Raw genomic sequence first — 21,779 nt, 5'->3', positions numbered from 1 at the left:
CTCCAGTTGAGGAGAACTGAATTTTTGGGAAGATATTTTGCTTTTTCTTGCGTGCTTTGTCTGGCACTGTATTGTAAACATTCCAAAACATTATTACAGAAAGGACGAGCCAAACATTTTTCAGCTGTCAATCTGTTTTTTTTTATGTAATATATTTACGCTTACATTGTATTTTTTTTTTTTTTTTGTTGTTGGCTGAAAAAGGGTTTTGAGCCCAAAACGTTATGCGTTTGGTATTTCGTTCTTTTTTTTTAAATTTTTTTTTATTTTGAATCTGTTCTATTCATTTTTGTTGATGACTTTTTACAGTCCACAGCTTCTAGCAGCCTAGTATTATCACTTTGAGAGACAGTATTCTCACCTTTCATTTTACCGACAATATTGTTTCAACAGTTTCCTTCATTGTATTATCATGGCAGAACGAATTAAAAAAGGGTGAAAGCTACAGGGATTTTGATGCTATTTTTTTCAATCATTATATATATATATATCTTTTTTTTTTGGTGTTCATCAATATATTCACCATCATCATCACAAACAACACCATCGATCATGGCTTCTATTATAATTTTTTGTATTATCATTATCATTATCATCATTTTTCTTCTTGTTCTTCTTCTTATTATGATGATGATGATGATAATGATGAATATTATTATTATTATTATCACTATCATTATTACTATTATTATTAGTAGTAGTAGTAGTAATAGTAATAGTAGTAGTAGTAGTAGTAGTAGTAATAGTAGTAGTAGTAGTAGTAGTAGTAGTAGTAGTAGTAGTAGTAGTAGTAGTAGTAGTAGTAGTAGCAGTAGTAGTAGTAGTAGTAGTAGCGTTATTATTATTATCATTATCAATATCATCAAGATGCCCCATGGTAAATTGTCTTTATCAGTATTATAGATATCTTCGCTGTATTAAAGTAACAATGCAAAAAACCCACGTGTTGAGGATTCCCATGAGTATAGTATAGTGATGATGATTGTATTGATGATAATGATGATGATGATGATAAAGACAAGGATGATATGAGTTGCTAAAACTATGACAATGGGTAAAAGACATATCTCTATGTATCCTCTACCTTCTTGCCAACACAGGCGTCGTGGCCTCCATGTCCACATCATTAGGATGATGATGTTGTTGTTGTTGTTGTTGTTGATTGGACATATGGGCTGAAGGGGTGACCACAGGAGAGCTCTGGGCAAAATCCAGTGCATACTGTAACACATCAGGCAAGGGGTACCGCTTGCTGCTGGAGCCATAATTCATAAATCTGTTGAACGAAGGACAAAAATGAGTGAAAATAAAAATGCTTTTCTTCTTTTCCCTGCATAATATCTGCAAATCACCTGTGGTGTATTGTCGCAGACTCGGGTGTGCATGTTGGGTGTTTAGAGTGGCACGGAAGCGATTCTGAAAGTGAAGTAAATTGCTTACTTGTCCAGCTTGCGTTGTAAACAGGACAGCTGTTCCCTGAGTTTCCGTGCCTCCTCTCGTTTTTGTCGGATGCAAGACTTGTTACACTCCAAGTACCTGGAAAACATTGGTAGAGAAAGATGTTCTTATGGCGTCGCTGATATCATTTCAAAATGACTAGCGGAGCAGGGAATTAAAGGCAATAGTCGTTCAGCAACAGTGATGTCACTTCCCTTGTAATGACGCATAGTAACTTAGTAACTGGTTCTAAACTATCAGAACAATGGCAAACGCCCTTATGAAATGCTTCTCCAACGAGCATAAAAGTGTATCCACAGGAGGAAAGTGTTATAAATCTGATCATGTTTTGACTTTTATACATTCTGATCACGTGACATATGAGAAAGTTCTAGCCAGCATGAAAAATAAAAAGTACCAAATTTCTTCGTTTAGAACCAAGCTACTCGTTGCTGGACGGATGTGACATCAGACTATTGAATCCAATTACCAACAGGCATCATTTATTTTAATTACTATACTGTATTGTGGAAATTATCATAGTTCGAGATGAATCAAAATGGGTCTGGTAATAAAGATGGTAAGTGTATGCAAATGAATCTGGCAATCTCACAAATTTTATTCCAAGTCACCTGAACATAAAGTGCATCAACCATAGCAGAATTAGACGTATAATATATAAAAATGCTAAATACTGTTTATTCCCTCCACCTCCTTTATTTTCCCTGTAGACTTAACCCATTTGAACTATTGAACAACAGTGTTTTCAGATGAATTACCACTATCATGATTATTATTATAATTAGACATGTTCCCTTAAGACATAATGTAAAAAATGGTCAAGTACACAATGCTAGAGAACCACAATGTTCACGCTAAATCATAGCATGTTTCATTCAAGTCCCGATTAGACTTTACACCTTGTTGTCATCAAAATTATGACTCTACCTTTTCTGTAGTTTGGATGCAGACCCTATAGCTCGATTGGCAGAACACTCACTTCACACGAAAAGGGACTGAGATCGATCTTGGGTAGCCGGATCTATCTGATCTGGTGGAAAGTACTTTGCAACAGATGTGCAGGGTAGCAAGCAATTAATAATGTCCATTTATCACAATAGAAACTGGGATAAACTCTGGTTCCACGGGTCTAAATATCTCTGAAGGAGCACTTCTTTGTAATTTGTTATAAAAATCTAAAATGAAATTTCAACATTGTAAGCTATTTAAAAACTTGTTTGAATCCCCCCCCCCCCCCCCCCCCCCCCCCCCCCCCCCCCCCCCCGTGTCCTTTTAAATATACGTCAACCTTTCTTTGTTTCTCAGTCATGTGATATTTTAACTCTATTAGTATTCGTCCATTTATATACCGCAATATCCACTAAATGAGGTCACAGCATTTTACAAGAGCAACACTTAACATGCAGAGCTGCCAACCCTTCACATTCCAAAAGTGGAATCAGAACGTCAGAAAATAGGAATTTGAGACAAGAAATAGGCATTTGTCACCAATGGATCATTCCCCATCAACCTTGCCACCAAACACATAAAGACAGTTTTCTGGCACAGCTGGCAAAACTACATATGAAATAGGTTAGGTAATGGAATGGGAAAGAGGAGGAAGGAAGGAGGAGTGCAATTAATTTTCCTACTAAGCTCCCTTTTGGCAATCATTAAAAAGATATAAAAAAATCACCCCCCCCCCCTTATTTTTTCCATCTTACCATTATCATCATTTTTGAAAATCGGAATTTTAGAGACAATGGCGAAATAGTGGGAAAAGAAGAAAGAAAATAGGAATTATTGCGCCAAAAGCGGAAGGGTTGGCAGATATGCAACTGAAGAACTGAAGAAAAGGAGTAATTTTGACTGAAAAAAAGGTGTAATTAATTTTGAGTGTAAAAGTGTAATTGTTCAAAACAAAGGCATTATACATAAACATTCATATAACCACAATCATCTTCAATCGCCATGGGAAGATTACTCTCCACAATAAAATTTGGTCGAGGCTACCACTGCTCAAATAAAACTGCTGGTTTAAGCTTTAGAAAACAAGGTAAGCTGGAAGTGGACGATGAAAATGCAGCTTTCTTACGTTTTCAATGAGACGAGATTCCGCATGAAGAAAAAAATTGCTTAAACCACCCACCCTCACCCACCTGACCTTGATGACGACATGGAGGTGTAATGTGGAACAAAAAAAAAAAAGGGTAAAAGTGTAATTTGATTTTAAAAGCGTAAAAATATGCCTTTTTGGTGTACAACTGGCACATCTGAACACGTAGGACTAGACATAACAGCCGGGTACTCATTTTACACCTGAGCACGGTGACAGGATGTGAGTTAACTACGCATTGCTCAGAGCGGGAGTCAAACCCTGGACCTTCCAGTCCAAAGGCGAGTGGCATATCACAGGAACACATAGTCTCACTACAGAAAAAAAAAAAAACCCACAAAAACAAATGTTATAGTGTCGTCTTAAAATCCTCTACCTGTCCATGAAGATGACCTGAGGGAAACAAAGCTGTTGGTGAATCTTCTCTGCCTGATTCAGCTGGGGGTTGAAGCCAAACCTCGACAGTTCAAAGGTCAGCACTACCGGTAAATGAGTGAACCATATCTGGAAATGACAAAGTAGGAACAAGAACAAAAATTAAAAAGTCAATCAATCAATCAACCAATCAATGTGGAACAAAAAAAGCATGAAAGTGTAAATTTGAATTAAAATGTGCAAAAATACGCCTTTTTGGCAACTGTTAACAGCGTTGTGTGACAGAAAAATAGTAACATCGCCCGACAGGCATTATGTCTAGTCCTACGTGTTCAGAGCTCCTTTAGAGCATTAAAACTAGGGCATTTATAGCCACTAAACGCGTTCAAAGCGCTTTACAAGGCGTCCCTGACAAACAGCAACATGAAACGTGGAGAATGAATCATAACGCTGGAAAATCGATAATACAATTTTTCCCCGACAGAGACAACACTGTTAACAACCAGGTACTCATTTTACACCTGAGTACGGGGAACAGAGAATCTGAGTAAAGAGCCTTTTCCAAGGACTCAACGATGAACCGATCGAGGCTCGAACCCAGGACCTTCCGATCCGAAAGCGAGTGTCATACCACAAGACCACAAAGTAAATATAGTAAATAAGTAATATCCTTATGAACATCAGGCCTGCTAAATCCTTACCTCCTGTCCCGATTTCTGCCCGCTGCTACCACTGACTGTCTCAATCTCTCCCTGGGCCATGGTAGCCTCCAGACTCTCATGAATATTCCTGAAGCCCAATACGTTCAAGGGGTACTGTCCAAAGGTCACTTCCTGGTGAAAAAGTTTACCTGTGGGAAACGACATTAAAAGTTTTAACAAATTGTGGACCAGGCTTCAAAAAAGAGGGAGAGAGAGAGGGATGAAAGAAGGAGAGAAGGAAGAAGGAGAGAGAGAGAGAGAAAGAGAGAGACAGAGAGAGAGAGTTAAAGAAGGAGAGAGAAAGAGAAAGAGAGAAAGGGGGAGGGGGGAGAGAGAAAGAGAGAGAGTTAAAGAAGGAGAGAGAGAGAGTTAAAGAAGGAGAGAGAGAGAGAGAGAGAGAGAGAGAGAGAGAGAGAGAGAGAGAGAGAGAGAGAGAGAGAGAGAGAGAGAGAGAGAGAGAGAGTGAGAGAGAGAGAGACTCACCCTCGTTGACTCCTTCAGCCTTGTATTTCCCCAAAAACAAACGCTTCATGGGATTTTCTTTGGCAGTAATTCTGTAAGGTATAAGAAGACCAGGAGATTAGAGGTTGTTTTCATAGCATTCGGCACAAAGATACACCCAACCAATACTAAATTATTTTGAAAACCCAGTGAAAACTTTCATTTCCTTTAGTTTGTTTCCCCTGGTTATACAGGGGTGAGAATGACTGGTCACTAAAAAGGAGGAAATTTTTCAGCGCTAGATCAAGAACCATCCATGCAAAAATAACCTATAAATTTAAATTTCATTAAAAGTTATTGTGATGCAATCCAAAATGTGTCTCCCAGCAATTTCGGACATAACTCGGAGGAATTTCAAAAACTGAAAGTGTAATTATAACATGGTGGTTGTCGTAATGGTAGTGGCAGGGATAATGATGTGGTGGTGGTTGTAGTAGTTGTGGTAAGGATGATGATGTGATGATGGTTGTAGTAGTAGTGGTAGTCGCCACATACATCTCCGGTATTCACAGATTCACTAATGCCCACATCCCATTGTTTCAAGTTGACCAGAGACGCCAACTTAAAATTTGGCTCACGTAAATTTCAGAAACAATTCCGAACAACTTCAATGCTTAAACAGGAATTTCTGGAAACAAACTATAATCTACTGAGATATATAATCATCCTAATACCCCTTGTTTCAAATCAAGTAAAGTTTCAAAACCAAGTTATGATGTATAAAATATTAAAATGAATGGTAGGTGTGGTGGTAATAATGATATGATGGCGGCTGTTGTAGTGGTGGCAGTAATGATAATGTATGTGGTTGTGATGGTTGCAGAAGTGGTGGTGGTGATATTATTGTGTTTGAGGAGGTTGTAGTAGTGGTGGTAAGGATGTGGTAGTGATTGTTGTTTTAATGGTGATAGTGTTGCGATGATGTAGTGGTGGTGGTAATGATGGTGATGATGATGATGTGGTGGAGGTGGTTGTAGTAATGGTGGTGCTTCATGAAATGATGGTGTGGCAATGGTGGTGGTTGTAGTAGTAGTGGCAGTGATGATGATGATAGTGGTGGTGATAAGGTGTGTACTTGAAGGTGAAAAGAGAGATTGATGGCTGATGTGAAAAGGATATGATCCACTTTATAGATTTAGGTTTGTCTGACAGAAGGAAAGATAGTGTGTGTTTGTTTGTTTATTTTTAATGGTTTACGGCGCTTGCAACACATTTAGGTCATATCAGCGCCAGTAAAAAGGATGAAAATGGGATAGTAAAAAGTTCTAGAATTACAATTAAAGCACCCAAGAAAAAGTAAGACATTGGGGAAGGGAACAAAAAGGGACCAGATGTAGATTCCAAGAGCATACCACCAATCTTATTAGTTTGAGATCACCTATAAGTCTCATCCGGGCACAAAGAGGAATACACTCAAATGCTTACATTATACATTCAAAATAACAAATATAATAATACATAACAGAGAGATGATTTACAAGGAAAAAAATATCTCCCAAAACAATAACTATGCATTTGACTGTTTCCCTTCCAGTTAGGACTCTGGCCAGGGCCAGGACAAAACCAAGTAATCTCATTCAAAGACAAAGACAGAAAGCATGTTGGAAAACAGATATAAGGGGATAGATGAATAGTATGTACCCCCTTGCCCACTATGGGAGGACAGGAACCCCACCAAGGTGTGTGTGTGTGTGTGTGTGTGTGAGTGAGAGAGAGACAGACAGAGAGACACAGAGAGAGAGAGAGAGAGAGACAGAGAGAGAGAGAGAGAGAGAGAGAGAGAGAGAGAGAGAGAGAGAGAGAGAGAGACTGCTCAAAGTAAATATAGTGATAGGTACAGAAAGATTAAAGTGATAAACTAACCGAGGTTAAAGTACTTAGTGAACTTTATTATTAGGTGTGTATGTGCTTTATTTGTTAATTGTAAATATTAAGTTAACGTATGTTTCATGTTGCCAGGAAATTAACGTTTTAATTGAATCCTCTGTTTTTGTGTGTGTGTGTGTGTGTGTGTGTGTGTGTATCATTGTTAAGTACATGAAGATGAAAAGTGAAAACTTATCGAGGCTAAAGAACGGGTGCACTTTACTGATGTGTGTGTGTGTGTGTGAGAGAGAGAGAGAGAGAGAGAGAGAGAGAGAGAGAGAGAGAGAGAGAGAGAGAGAGGAGAGAGAGAGAGAAGAGAGAGAGAGAGAGTGAGAGAGCTCAAAGTGAATGTAGTGATGAGTACAGAGGAGGATGTAGTTGTATTGGTAGTAGGAATGATGATGTGGTGGTGGTTGTTGTAATAGTGGTGGTAGGGATGATGATGTGATGGTAGTTGTAGTAGTAGTGGTTGTAGCTGTAGTGGTGGTGGTGGTAGGGATGATGATGTGGTGGTGGTTGTAGTAGTGATGGTGATAGGAATGATGATGTGATGGTTGTTGTAGTACAGGTGGTGGTTGTAGGTAGTAGTAGTAGTGGTGGTGGGGATGATGATGTGGTGGTGGTGGTGGTGGTAGGGATGATGATGTGGTGGTGGTTGTAGTAGTAATGGTGATAGGAATGATGATGTGATGGTTGTTGTAGTACAGGTGGTGGTTGTAAAAGTAGTGGTGATAGGGATGTTGATGTAGTGGTTGTCGTGAGTCTTTTTAAAAGGCGGAATAGTGATGGTGATGGGCGGAGATAAACCACCATTTAGGCGGAAATCCGCCTTTAGGCGGAAGATTCTCAGCCCTGTTATATCATCATCAATATTATTATCCATGGTAAAACATATTAACTACTGTTGTAAAATATTGTATTTCGAACTTAGAAAGATTTCACAATTCTCAAAGTTTTTAAATAGTACTGCCCTAAAAAATAACTGGTGTTTCATCATTTTCATTTTCTAGGATAGATTATTGTAATTTGCTCCTTCATAACATTCTCCTTCACAAATTGCAGTGCATCCAAAATCATTCTGCTAGGATCATTCTAATAAAAAAGGGCAAGAGTTCATATTACGCCAGTGTTATCGTCACTTCACTGACTACCTGTTGAATCCAGACTCAAATACAAAATTTCTGTTCTTTGCTATAAATGTATCAACAAAACTGCTCCTCCATATCTATACAACCTTATTTCAGACCTGCATCTGCCCTCTGAGAAAATTGCCTGAAAATCCGCAAGAGGTTTGGGTCCGGGGGACGACGTCCCCCTTAAGCCAAAGCTTTTTCAATATAACATGAGCAAAGATCCCCATTTCCCGGAATATTTTCTTAGAATTTTACCAATTCAATAGGCTGTGAAACAAAGTAAATAATTCTAAATTTTTTTTTTCGCGGAGCGAAATTGCAGACAAATTTACAGCCCTGTTATTTCATTGCACTCTCCTTCCAAAACGTAAAAACCTAGTTATCATCTCTGATTAACTGTTCCCAAAAAAAGGCTCCAAATAGTTTTCTGATAAGTCTTTTTCTCATGCTGCCCCTTCTATTTGGATCTCTCTTCCAATTTCCTTACTTAATAAAATGCAAAACACAAGCTATTTTCAAGACAAATATTATGACTTATTTTATTAGGAAATATTTGATAGATTATAACCAGTTTCCCTTATATTGATTATTTTTCATGATATGAACATCTTAAGCGTGTTTTGTGAATGGCCCACAATTGTAGCATTGATATTTGTATTGAAAAGGCGCCTAGATCTGTTGGTATATGGAATAGGTGCGATATAGATGATATACATTATTATTATTATCATCATCATTATTACCAGTAGTAGTAGTAGTAGTAGTAGTAGTAGTAGTAGTAGTAGTAGTCGTAGTAGTAGTAGTAGTAGTAGTAGTAGTAGTGTAGTAGTAGTAGTGTAGTAGTAGTAGTAGTAGTAGTAGTAGTAGTAGTAGTAGTAGTAGTAGTAGTAGTAGTAGTAGTAGTAGTAGTAGTAGTAGTAGTAGTACGAGGGCTCTTTCATAATTAACCGAAAAATGCCTGTAAAATCCGCGTTTTTTATGCTATCAACAAAATTTTTGCACGTGTTCATACCTTGACTCGTCCTTCATTTCTCTACGTAACAGCCAAGTCTGTCGACACACTTCTGCCAACGCCGCACCATGGAATAGATACCCTCTCGGAAGAAATTTCCGTCAAGGTTTTGTAGCCATTTCCGCACATGGTCAACACGCTCTTCATCGACATCAAAGCGCTTTCCTGCCAGCTCACGTTTCAGTGGCCCAAAGAGGTGATAATCAGATGGTGCGAGGTCTGGACTGTGTGGTGGGTGTGGCAAAATCTCCCATCCATATTTCTCTAGCCAACCTTGCGTCACTCGTGCCGTGTGGGGTGTAGCGTTGTCGTGTTGCAAAATGACCCCGTTGGTCAACTGCCCTGGGCGCTTTCTGCGAATGGCCCCCTAAGCTTGTCAAGAGTTTGGCAGTACCTTGCAGCATTGATTGTTTCTCCAGGTTGTAAGGTTTCGAACAGAATAACACCACGACTGTCCCAGAAAACAGTTCCCATTATTTTCTTTGCTGACCGCATGACACTGAATTTCTTCGCGACAGGTGAGGATGGATGTTTCCATGTCATCGAATCTTGCTTTGTTTCTGGGGTGCAATGGTGCAACCAAGTCTCATCACCGGTGACTATGCTGTCAAGAAAAGTCACATCGTACCCTAGAAAGTCTCCGCCGGCGTTGGCAGTATGCCCGTGAACCCTGCGTGAGCTCTTGCTTCTTCTCAAAAGTTCCCTGCAGATGTCCAATCTTTGTTCTTTATGATTGTCTGTCAATTGCTTAGGAACCCATCTTGCGCTGACTCTTCTGTAGCCATGTTCATCAAATACAATTCTATGGGCAGAAGTTTCCGAAATTTCAAGACTGCTTGCGATTTCATGAAGTTTCAACCTCCTGTCTTGACGAATAAGCTCATCAACTCGCTTCACATTGTCTTCTGACGTCGCAGTTATCAAACGCCCTCTCCCTTCCCTGTCTGTCAAGTCGGAATGGCCGGCTTCGAACAAATTACACCAGTGATTGACTTGTGTACGGCTTATAACATGCTCACCATATACACTCTGAAGTTCTTTATGAATTTCGGTAGGATTCAGACTTTTGGCGTTCAAAAAACGTATGACAGCTCTCCTTTGACCAAGTTTCAAGGTGGGCCGCCATCTTTAAAATCGTCTAGAAATTCATTGTGCAAAATGATGCACTTCATAATATCTGGGAATATCCGTAAGGAAATAAGGAATATCATGTTGTTTACAGAATTTAAAAATCTCCACTGGTTGCTGAGCAATGGGCATTTTTCGGTTATTTCTGAAAGACCCCTCGTAGTAGTAGTAGTAGTAGTAGTAGTAGTAGTAGTAGTAGTAGTAGTAGTAGTAGTAGTAGTAGTAGTAGTAGTAGTAGTAGTAGTAGTAGTAGTAGTAGTAGTAGTAGTAGTAGTAGTAGTATTTCCCACTGTTCAGCAAATCACAATTTCTAAACTCACCCCATCTGAGATGACGGTGTAGATGAAGGAGGATTTGACGAGAGGGCAGCAGTGGGGGTAGAAATGGGGGGGACAGAGAAAGCGTCTTCTAGCCAATCCAACAGTTTGTGCTGAAACTCGCTGACGTCCTGTGAGCACAACAAGCGATAAATTTAATTTTCTCTATGAAAGTCTTGAAACAAAAAAAACAAAACAAATGGAGCATGAGTGTGTGTTAAAAGGTTATTTTATCAGGGCATTTGGCAGCATGGTTGCCAATTAAGGAGGCATAAAATTTACTGAACTTCTAAGCTAACTCACAGAAAAACCCTTTCTGAATGCTGAACCCCAGTAAAAAGACATATACTTACTGTTATTCCATTCAGCAAGTGACTGGAGAATAAACTGAGGGTTCATAACATACTGAGTTCTGTAAATATACGGAAAATTGGCAACCTTGTTTGGCAGGTATGTGGTCTTGTGGTATGACACTTTTGGATCAAAAGGTACAAGGTTCGAGCATAGTTGGCGCATGAGTCCTTGGAACAGACTCTTTACTCACATTCTCTCACCATACTCAGGTTAAAAATGAGTACTTGGCCATTAACAGCACCGTCTCTGTCCGAAAAAAAATTGTAATATTGCCTAACATGCATTGCTGTTGGTTTAGGATCCTTTATAAAGTGCTTTGAGCATGTTTAGTGAATATTGAATTGTTCTATAGATAAGCTTAACTTTAAAAAGAAATTGCACACATTACAGCGGAGGTTGACCCAACCCACCCTCCCCTACCTGTTGCCCATCAGCACCAGCAGCAGAGGAGTCTTCCTTCAAGATATTGACGGCCTTAGAAGGGTCGACGTATTTACGGGTGGAACAAGCCAGTAAAGCAAACAGCTGCTTCAACTCCCACACAAATCGTATATTGCGTCTCTGTGGAATATACATGTAAATGGTGCTGCTCGAAGCTCGAAGAAATAAATAACAATGTGAAAATTGAATGTAAGCTTTGATTGAAAACAGATAAAATGGACGTTTTGAGTTTCCCTATTTATCAACAAAAACAAGATGAATGAAACACCACAGACGAATGAAATAATATGTTGATAAAGGGGAGACCATGAAACGTCCATTTTATCTGTTTTCATACATTAAATTGAAGCTTACATTCAATTTCACACTGATATTTGTGGAATACAGAGATAAAGCAAGACCACTTGTGTTTGGTTTTAAAGGGTTAATAAAATAAATATCAAAATGGTTAAAAGTGAATTGGAAGCTTCAATTTAATTGATTAGGACTGAAAATGTGGAGGTTTCGGGTACCCGCTTTTTCAACAAACCACAATGAATGAGAGATGAGAGAACGGAGTTGTTAAAAAAAAAAAAGCTCAAGTTTAAGTTTAAAAATAGCACAGCTTAGAATACATCAGAGATTCAAATTTCCCAAAATGACAATCTCATAGCACACCTTAGAATACATCAGAGATTCCAATTTCCCAAAATGACAATCTCATAGCACACCTTAGAATACATCAGAGATTCAAATTTCCCAAAATGACAATCTCATAGCACACCTTAGAATACATCAGAGATTCCAATTTCCCAAAATGACAATGTCATAGCACACCTTAGAATACATCAGAGATTCAAATTTCCCAAAATGACAATCTCATAGCACACCTTAGAATACATCAGAGATTCAAATTTCCCAAAATGACAATCTCATAGCACACCTTAGAATACATCAGAGATTCAAATTTCCCAAAATGACAATCTCATAGCACACCTTAGAATACATCAGAGATTCAAATTTCCCAAAATGACAATCTCTAGAGAACACAAGCATGCTTGTTATGTTATAAAAATAAACATTCTTATCTTTGTATAAGCTTGTCAATTCTTTAAAAAAAAATTATAATATAAAATTTTGATGCAAGGGAGACTTTATCTATGTTTAAGAGAGTTTCGTCTTGTTGAAATTAAGTATTTATATCCTTTGACTTGATTTCTACTCTTTTCCATCTAATGTCCTTGTACTTACAAGACTGGATTCTTCTTCTCCCTCTTCCCCTTTAAACGCCAGCACCAGGTTCTTGAACTCTCGGATGTGGAACAGTGACTGAAAAATAAACCCCAAAAATATTTTCTCTCAATTTCAATTCACCGAAATTTATTTTTGACAATCATTTTTACATACAATAAATCATGACCAAATTTATTTTTTTCAAAAACAGGATAAATGACGGAATTAATTAACTCTGTTATTGTTTTTGCAACACATTAAGGTCATATCAGCACCAGAAAAAAGGAAGAAAATGGGATGGTGAAAAGTTCTAGAATTACCCAAGAAAAGGTAAGACAAAGGGGAATTGGTTCAAATGGGAAACATATGTAGATTCCAAGAGCACACAGCCGTTTATTACACTAGAAATCTTTCACTTTAGTTTACTACCGCCTCACCCCCAATGGGAACGACCCACCGTCGATGACGGGGAGACCACCGTGTGGTTACGTCATAACAGATGTCCAGAACGTGAAAACTGGCCTATATTTATCCCTGCAGGTAGAATGCACCGCTTGGATTTCATTGTCAGTCAGGCTATAGGACAGATTTCGTAAAATCGTTCATTTTTACACTGCAATTGCTGACCATACACTTCTTCTATATTTTTCTATTTTATATGGATATAACGGCCACATTTTCATCTTCAAGACGCAATTATTTTCATTGATATCAAGAAATGGTGAGTATACTTTATTCTTTCTTGAAACATGTATATTTTTCTATTTAAAATTAACCTGAAAAATATTTTTAATTGTTTAAAAAATTCAAATTGATGTTATCTGAGTTTTGTTACCCTAACACATGGTAGTAAATACAAGAGTAATAATCTACTTTTAATATAGCATTTATTTCACCGATTTGTAATGACAGGTTTCTGCACAATGAATGTGTAAACACACCTTGTCTAATTCTTTGTTGGCTAACAAAATAGTCCCGTATTCAGACAAACTCCAGAGACACAAGAACACGAGTCCAATGGTGATGATAACGTTGTTGTTGTTGTTGTTGTTGTTTTATGGTGATGATGATGATGATGATGTTGATGATGATAGCGCAGTAATAGTAGTAATCGTAGTAGCAGCAGCAGCAGCAGTAGTAGTAGTAGTAGTAGTAGTAGTACACACACACACACACACACGAGAGAGAGAGAGAGAGAGAGAGAGAGAGAGAGAGAGAGAGAGAGAGAGAGCGTGTGTGTGTGTGTGTTTGTGTATAAAACTCATGTAGGCTACGCACATTTTTAGCACGGAACGATTTTTATTGCATTGAGCTTTGAACCTATAACTTTCACACCGATTTGCCATTCCGTCTTCACGATTCGCACCTTCCCTCGATATTCTTCTACATCGCCCGTTGATACAGTCAACGGGCGTGAGAAAAGAGGGTAGATAGATATATTATGACATCATCAAAAAGCGATGTAATCAAAGGTGGCGGATGATTGTGTAACCTCAAAAGCCCGGTGGACTGCGCTACAATGCCGAGCATTCGAGGGGATATGTGATTTGAGTGGGAGGGGCTTATTTGACTTTGCCGATGACCGACTGGTGGACGATTGAAATTATAATTGTCCTTTTTCAGCAGCCAGTTGGAAATTGGTAATTGAAAACATCTGATTGGCACTCCATGGATAGAAAGCAGTTTGGATGTCATGGGATGAAATTTCTGGAGAGGTGGAGTAAATTTGAAATGAATTGAAAGTAATTTGGGGCGTTGTCTAGGTGTCAAATAAGACTCTCGCAGACCGGTGATAAATCAATTTTTTGGCCGCAAATGCTACAGTAAACTTCTTTCTCTATCTTATTTTTGCTAAAAATATTTCAGAGTGGGTATATAGGCGGATTCCATTTTGAATAATGGGCATTTAGAACTATATATTAAAGGAAAATTATTACGTGATTATTATTAGCAGGCATCTAGGCGATCACTATCGTATTATTACTAACAATCAATAATATTATTATAACTCTTATTATTACAATTTTTCTTCTTCTTCTTATTATTATTATCATCATCATCAACATCACCATCATCATCATCATCATCATCATCAATATCAATAATAACTAATGATTTTTTTTTCTTTACTCAGATGAATGGTCATACTGAAAACAAGCATTGTCTCAATGCAAATGGACTGCCGAATAAGCTGTGAAAGGGCTCAAATGAGATATGTGGTTAAAAAACATTTCATGCAAACTGCTCCAGAATTAGCAAGTGAAGTTCCACCGGTGAAAAAAAAGAAAACAGAACGTTGGTTGATTAATTAGATGCTGTTCCTTAAAATAATCGTGAGGTTTTACGTATGTTAATAAAAAGTATAAAAATATGTTAAGATCTATACAAAGTTCAGAGGAATACTTATAACTTATTTTTACCTATGATTGTCAATTTATTTTAAAATAACAGTTCATTTTGATTATCTGATCATTAATCCTCCCCCCCCCCTTCCGTCCTTTTCAATGCGTTTATCACGATTTTTTATTGTCAAAAAATGGATATTATTTATTTCTTACTACTACTACTATTATTATTATTATTAATATTATTATTATTATTATTAACAATAATAATAATATTGTTATTATTACAGTGGTGATCAAGAGTAAGATAGGCCCTAAATACACTGATATTTTATGATTATTACTAGTATTAGTATTACATCGATATCACGTGTTTCAACTGATTCACAATGATCATTTCTGTTATCCACGATGCTTTGGTTGTTCAATAAATAGACCATTTTCAACAAATTTCCATTTTAAATAGTATTAGCTATCTGGTCGGCGTCCTTTTTTTTTGTCGCAGCACTGGAGAGAGAGAGAGAGAGAGAGAGAGAGAGAGAGAGAGAGAGAGAGAGAGAGAGAGAGTAAGTGTGTGTGTGTGTGTTTGTGTACATAACATAAAACTAATTTATGCAACGTTTTACCACGAACTAATTTTCATTTTACCACCTCAGTTTAATCTCTTATCAGTTCTCTCTGACAATTGAACTTTGAACCTATAACTTTAACACAGCTACGTCATTCCATCTTCACGATTCGCACCTCACCGCGACATTCTTTTATGTTGACTCGTGGTACAGTCAACGGGGTTGAGAGAAGAAGATAGATATTGAGTGACATCATCAAAAGCGATGTGATCAAAGCTGGCGGATGGTTGTGTAACATCAAAGACCAGTGACTGGTCTACAAGGCCTATCATAATCGTGGGTATGTGTGATTTGAGTAGGAGGAGCTTTCTTGACTTTGCTGATGACCGAGTGGTGGACAATTGAAATTAGAATTGTCCTTATTCAGCAGCCAATTGGAAATGGGCAATTGTAAAAAGCTGATTGGACGCTCCTTGGAAAGAAAGCGGTTTGAGGGACATGGAAGGAAAGTGCCGGAGAGCGTGGAGTGGGGAGGAGTAAATTATATTGAATGAATGATAGTAATTTGGGGCGTTGGGAAGTTAAATAAAACTCTCGGAGGCGATGAGTCAATTCTTTGGCCGCAAATGATTCAGTAAAATTCTTTATTCTTTCTTTCTTTCTATTTTTAATTCCTTTCTGTCAGGGGGACATATTACAGGCGAATTCCATTTTTCTAAAACGGGCATTTCGAAAGCTATTTTAAAGAGAAATTAATGCGTTTTTCCAAAATTAGCAGGTGTTTAGGTGATAGCCACTATATTATTTTCATGAAAATGATCATCATCATCATCATCATCATCATCATCATCATTATTATTATTATTATTATTATTATTATTATTATTATTATTATTATTATTATTATTATTATTATTATTATTGTTATCCTTATTATTATTGTAGTTATTATCGTCATCATAATTATTATTATTATTATTATTATTATTATTATATAGTTTACATCTATACAAACGTCAAAGGAATGCATATTACATATCTTTTCCTAAGAATTGTCAATTGCCATTACTAAAACCAGTTCGTTTTGATCAATTGATCAACAAACCCCTACAATTCGGTGATCACGCATTTTTTTTATTGCTGTCAAAAAAGGATATTGCTGTACAGGTGAGCGGATATCTCAACAATGCTTCATTACAAAACGACTTTGATTATATATTTCTACTCTGTGAATATTGATGATTATTGCAGTATTTCTCATTTATTTGTATAAACTCAGATAACTATGTAATTTTGATCATATCGTTTGAAGTAATTAAAATTTCTGACCCATTTTTATGGTTATTTCCTATAAAATCTAATCCCAAATGATCTACTAAAATTATATCAAATAAAAGTATGTAAACCACTTGTTATGACTCTAAAATATCTTATTACTACATCTAATAGCATCTTTACTACGCTACTTTGAACTTGAGAAAAAAATCATCAAAATAGGAAAAATTGCTCAGTCTCCCTTTCGGCACAGGCCGTGACTCGCCATCTGTTATGAACTAGCGTCCGGCAAAATTTACCTGTCGAACTAAAGTGAAAGCAGTAAACGGCTGTGAGCACACTATCAAAGTACTTAGTTTGAATCACCTAAAAGTCTCACCTAGACACCAGCACAAGATCTCACTAAGAGGAATACAATCAAATGTTTACTATTCATATGTTAAAAATAAAAAGTTAGGAAAAAAATATCATCTCCTAAAACTATAACTCTACATTCAACCGTTTCCCTCCTAGCCAAGGACTCCGGCCAGGGTCAGGAAGACAGAAAGCAATTGAAAAACAGATAAGGGGGATAGAAGACACAGCAAGCACCTCCCTGCCCACTATGGAAGGTCAAGAACCTCACCCAGTAATTAACTCTGTCTGGAATTAATAAAGACATTCTCTGAAAAAAAAAATTTTTTTAAACATAACCCATTAATAACAGCTTAAAAAAAAAAAAAGAGCCCTTCTTTGACCAACAGAAAAATAAATACCTGACCAAAAAAAGACAAAAACAAAACAATAAGTAATGGTTTTCTGGCCACTGCCAAATAATCCACACAGCAACTACTCATTTTGTGTAAAGACTCGCTAATCTCATGAAAAGGAATATTGCTTTTCTCACTAAATCATTCTCATATCCTGCCTGGTACTTTATCCAAATATAAGGCCGAGAATATTTTTTAATATATATTAACAAAAAACAAAACAATATCCAAACAAATAAATTATTAATTTTAAACCGAAAACAATATTCAAAATAAAACAAAATGTTTAAAATATGACCAAAATGACAGTGACACTGCTGTTCAAAGCATGGCCCGGATGAGCAAAACTCTGTTCTCTCCAGCCACTTTTTTTTTTTGGTATTTGTCAATGTTGCCATTCCATAAACGTGATCAAAGCACTTTACAAGGTGTTCCTAGCCTACAGCAACGAGACACAACGCCTGTTAGTCGATGTGTCGTTTTTTTTTTTTTCTGACAGGGTCAAAGTTGTTGTTAGAGATTTTATACTTCTATTTATATTCAAATATTTCTTCACCAAATACAAAAATAAACATGAATAAAATCGAGGCAAGTAATAGACGATGATGATGTGGTTGATGTACTGCTAACAGGGAGCTATGGTAAAAGCTGACGTCCGTTGAACCATCAACCTGGGTTAATGTAAGCACCAAATGGTAAAGCCAAAGTCTGGACAAACAAATCTTAAAGTGTGGGCCCTGACTAGGCAATGATGCATGTTTTACAAATGTAAACGTCGCTGCTCGAAGCTCGAAGAAATAAATAACAATGTGAAATTGAATGTTAGCTTCCAACTTAATATAGGAAAACGGATAAAATGGACGTTTCAGGTTTCCCCTTTATCAACAAAACAGGATGAATGAAACACTACAGATGAATGAGATTATGTGGTAGTGGCGTTGTTAAGATGAATAAACAAAAGCATTGATATTTTTGTCTATTCGTCTTAACAACATCACTATCACATTATCTTGATATATTCAATTTTTCATTTTAACAACAACACTACCGCATTATCTCATTAATCTGTAGTGTTTCATTTTATCTGTCTTCGTATATTAAATTGAAGCTTACATTCGATTTCACATTGTCATCCATGTTTTACAAACAAAATTAAGAAAATATAGATTTAAAATACAGTTGAATCCTGATAAAACCTTCATCACCAGAACAGAAAGATTGGTTGACTTGAACCATTATCAGTGAAACACACTTGACAAGTGTAATTTGAACTTATCCGAACCAAATTACGGAAAAACAATAGACTTCAACCAAGCATGAAGGAGAAAAGTCCTCCAAGGGAGGTTGGGGGGTAGAAGGAGGGGGTGACGGTGTGGAATAATCGGACATTGGCCCAGGAATTAAAAGCAAGATTTGTACAAATCATGCCAGAATTGTTAAGGAGGACTCTTTCAAAAAAAAAAAAAACCTGAGAAAAATTCCATTAAAAATGGAAGTTGGCAGCTGTGACAAATAAATATTTGTCCTTTGATCAAAATTGAGTATCAAAATATATTAAAAAATCATACTATCAGAAAATGACTCCCCCCCCCCCCCCCCCCCCCCCCCCCCCCAATACAAAAAGCAAGATTTGTTAAAAGCAGGACATAATTGTTTAGGACCCTAAAAAAGACCTGAAAAAAATCTCAGTTAAAAGAATTAGAGTTAGCAGCTATGATAAATGATCATTTGTGATTTGATCAAAATATTATAAAACAGACCTGCCAACATTCCAAAAGTGGAATCAGAAAGTCAGAAAATAGGAATTTGAGACAAAAAATAAGAATTTGTCACCAACGGATCAAAACCTATCAAAATGCCCACCAGCTTTGCCACCAAACACATAAAGACATTGTTGTGGCACAGCTGGCAAATTGCACATCAATTATTGTGTTCGGTAATGGGGAGGAGTGCTATTCATTTTCCTACTTAGCTCCCTTTCAACAGCCATTTTAAAAAAACTACCTTTTAACCCTCCCCTCCCATTTTTTTCTTTCTTCTTACCATCATCATCATTTTTGAAAATCGGAATTTTAGAGTCAATGGCAGAAGAGCGGAAAGGAAGAGTGAAAATAGGAATGATTCCGCCAAAAACGGAAGGGTTGGCAGGGATGTATATAAAATCATACCATCTGACAATCTGAGTACTTTTTTTGATTACCTGAATGACAGCGCTGAACCAGCAGGTATTCCCAACATTTTTCAATCCGACCGGCCATCCGTCCTGGCGTTTTCGTTCATGAGGATTCAGTGGATCTATGAACCATAACTCTCCTCTCTTTCGCTTCGTGCCCCCTTTGCTCTCAGCCAGGCTCTGTTCCAGCACCCTGAGGTGGGTAAAATAAAAATAAGTCAATATTTTCCACTTAAAACAAAAGTAAGGAATATTATAAACATGTGAACAATAATTTAAAAAAAAAAAAATTTAAACTTTAAGAGGGGTAATGTCAATTACAAACTTACATAATTTGTGAAGTTTATTTGAAAAAAAATTTTTTTTCTTTAATTCAATGACTGACATTTTCACAGTGATAAGTCACATGTAGAAAACTACTCTTGCTTTTTTATCTTGCCTGTGGAAGAAATAGCCACCTTGGCATTTTGACTCATCAACAATCATCAACAATCAACTAAACTTTCAAAACAGGGTTTATTTGACAACTGACACCATTATCATCTAATTTCATTTCTCATTTCCAAGTGCTGAAACCAATAAGGAATTCCCATTTGCTAAAATATATTTTTTTAAAAAGCCAAAAAAAAATTGTTTTATTATAACGTGCATGTATAAAAATATTTTGCACACAGCGACTCTCCATCAAATGGCATTTCCCTTATATTATGGAATAGGATACACATATAAATCTAACTTCTCCTTAACAGTTGCCTTTAAACAACCAATTAAGTAAGTAGTCCTTCAAAGCCATTCAGCCCATGGAGCTGGAGTTTATCCCGGTTTCTATAGCATGAAACAGACAATAGCAATTGTTTGCTATCCTCTGGATGGGACGCTAGTCTAACGCAAAGTTCTTTCGCCAAATCAAACAGACTCAGCTACCCATTCACTGCTGGGTGAACAGGGAGGGAGGGGGGGGTCAGAAAAAAAATCTCGACTGCACCAGGGATCGATCTCAGCCCCTTTGCGTGTGAAGCGAGTGCTCTACCAACTGACCCACTTTAAACAACCAATACTTTCATCTATATAAAAAGCAACTCACCAATAGTGAACAAGGCCAGCCAAAATTATTTTTTTAAAAGCCGTTTTTTAAACGGATTTAGCCGGGGGGGGGGGGGGGGGGGAAGGGCACCCCCGTTCAATTCCTTTTGAAATGTTTCCATATATATAAAATGATCCAATTCATGGCACTACTCACCTACTGATGTCCTGCTCTTCTCTGCTCACTTGGCCCCCCAGTATGACTTGGGTGTCACCCCTCAGGTCCACGAAATCTGGACACATTGAGTGCAACGATAAATTAATAGAGGTAACACCAGCATAAAATTCCCTAATAACATAAATACAAACAAACAAAATTTAAAAAAAAAACCCTAACAGACTAGCATGACGACACGACAACAAATTATCAGACACACACCTACACTCTTTCTTTCTCTCGGGCATTGGTTTATGGAATGAGCTCCCTCATGAATTGATATAAACTATGAGCTCCCTCAAGAAATGATATAAACTATGAGCTCCCTCAAGAATTGATATAAACTAAAAACAATACAGAATTTACAAAATTCTTAGAAACGTGGGAAGAAAACAAACAAATAATTAAATGATCACAGCGTGTATTTGAAATGTGTGTGTTAATGTGTCTTGAAATTCATAAAAGTGAGCTGTAGTCTGGATCCTCTATTTAGGAGGCTGCTACAATTATCATAAATAATCTCTACCCTTTACCTGGGGAACAGGTGTCCTGTTTGGGTTGGGCCACCGGGTTTCCTGAAGTGGTAGCCAGTCTCTTGACTCCTACCGTGGTGACTCCATCACTGCCCATTGCAGCAGATGAGGTGGTCGATCCTGTCATGGGGTCACAAGAGGTCGCCATACTCTGCTTGCCACTGGCGGCTTGAGACTGTTGAGACTAGAATGAAGATTTTATAGACAAATTAAATGTTTCTTTTTATTACAGGGGTTGAAATATTGGAGAGCTGGCAGTGGTTATGCTTCTGTGCCAATAAAAGCAACTATGTGGAGGGTTC

At 37.3% G+C, this 21,779-nt stretch overlaps 1 protein-coding gene across 2 annotated transcripts in view; it reads right to left on the bottom strand.

The window, feature by feature from the left end:
* LOC144960117 (ubiquitin carboxyl-terminal hydrolase 25-like) overlaps window positions 1-21,779 on the bottom strand; it is a 57,140-nt gene that overhangs the window by 22,858 nt on the left and 12,503 nt on the right. For both annotated transcript variants that reach the window (XM_078893091.1, XM_078893093.1), the window contains exons 3-13: window positions 21,478-21,661; window positions 20,945-21,020; window positions 19,732-19,897; window positions 12,612-12,689; window positions 11,361-11,501; window positions 10,590-10,717; window positions 5,113-5,183; window positions 4,630-4,778; window positions 3,930-4,057; window positions 1,441-1,536; window positions 1,085-1,276 (exon numbers count right to left, since the gene is read on the bottom strand). In XM_078893091.1, the coding sequence (XP_078749217.1) occupies window positions 1,085-1,276; window positions 1,441-1,536; window positions 3,930-4,057; window positions 4,630-4,778; window positions 5,113-5,183; window positions 10,590-10,717; window positions 11,361-11,501; window positions 12,612-12,689; window positions 19,732-19,897; window positions 20,945-21,020; window positions 21,478-21,661 (1,409 nt within the window). The remainder of the gene's footprint in view (window positions 1-1,084; window positions 1,277-1,440; window positions 1,537-3,929; window positions 4,058-4,629; window positions 4,779-5,112; window positions 5,184-10,589; window positions 10,718-11,360; window positions 11,502-12,611; window positions 12,690-19,731; window positions 19,898-20,944; window positions 21,021-21,477; window positions 21,662-21,779) is intronic.

This window comes from Berghia stephanieae, chromosome 14 (genome assembly GCF_034508935.2).
Source record: "Berghia stephanieae isolate SIO BIC M18660-M18661 chromosome 14, UCSD_Bste_1.3, whole genome shotgun sequence".
In the NCBI taxonomy this organism is placed as follows: Eukaryota; Metazoa; Mollusca; class Gastropoda; order Nudibranchia; family Aeolidiidae; genus Berghia; species Berghia stephanieae.
Note: the sequence above shows the minus strand (reverse complement) of the source record. Positions and strands in the feature narration are given on the sequence as shown.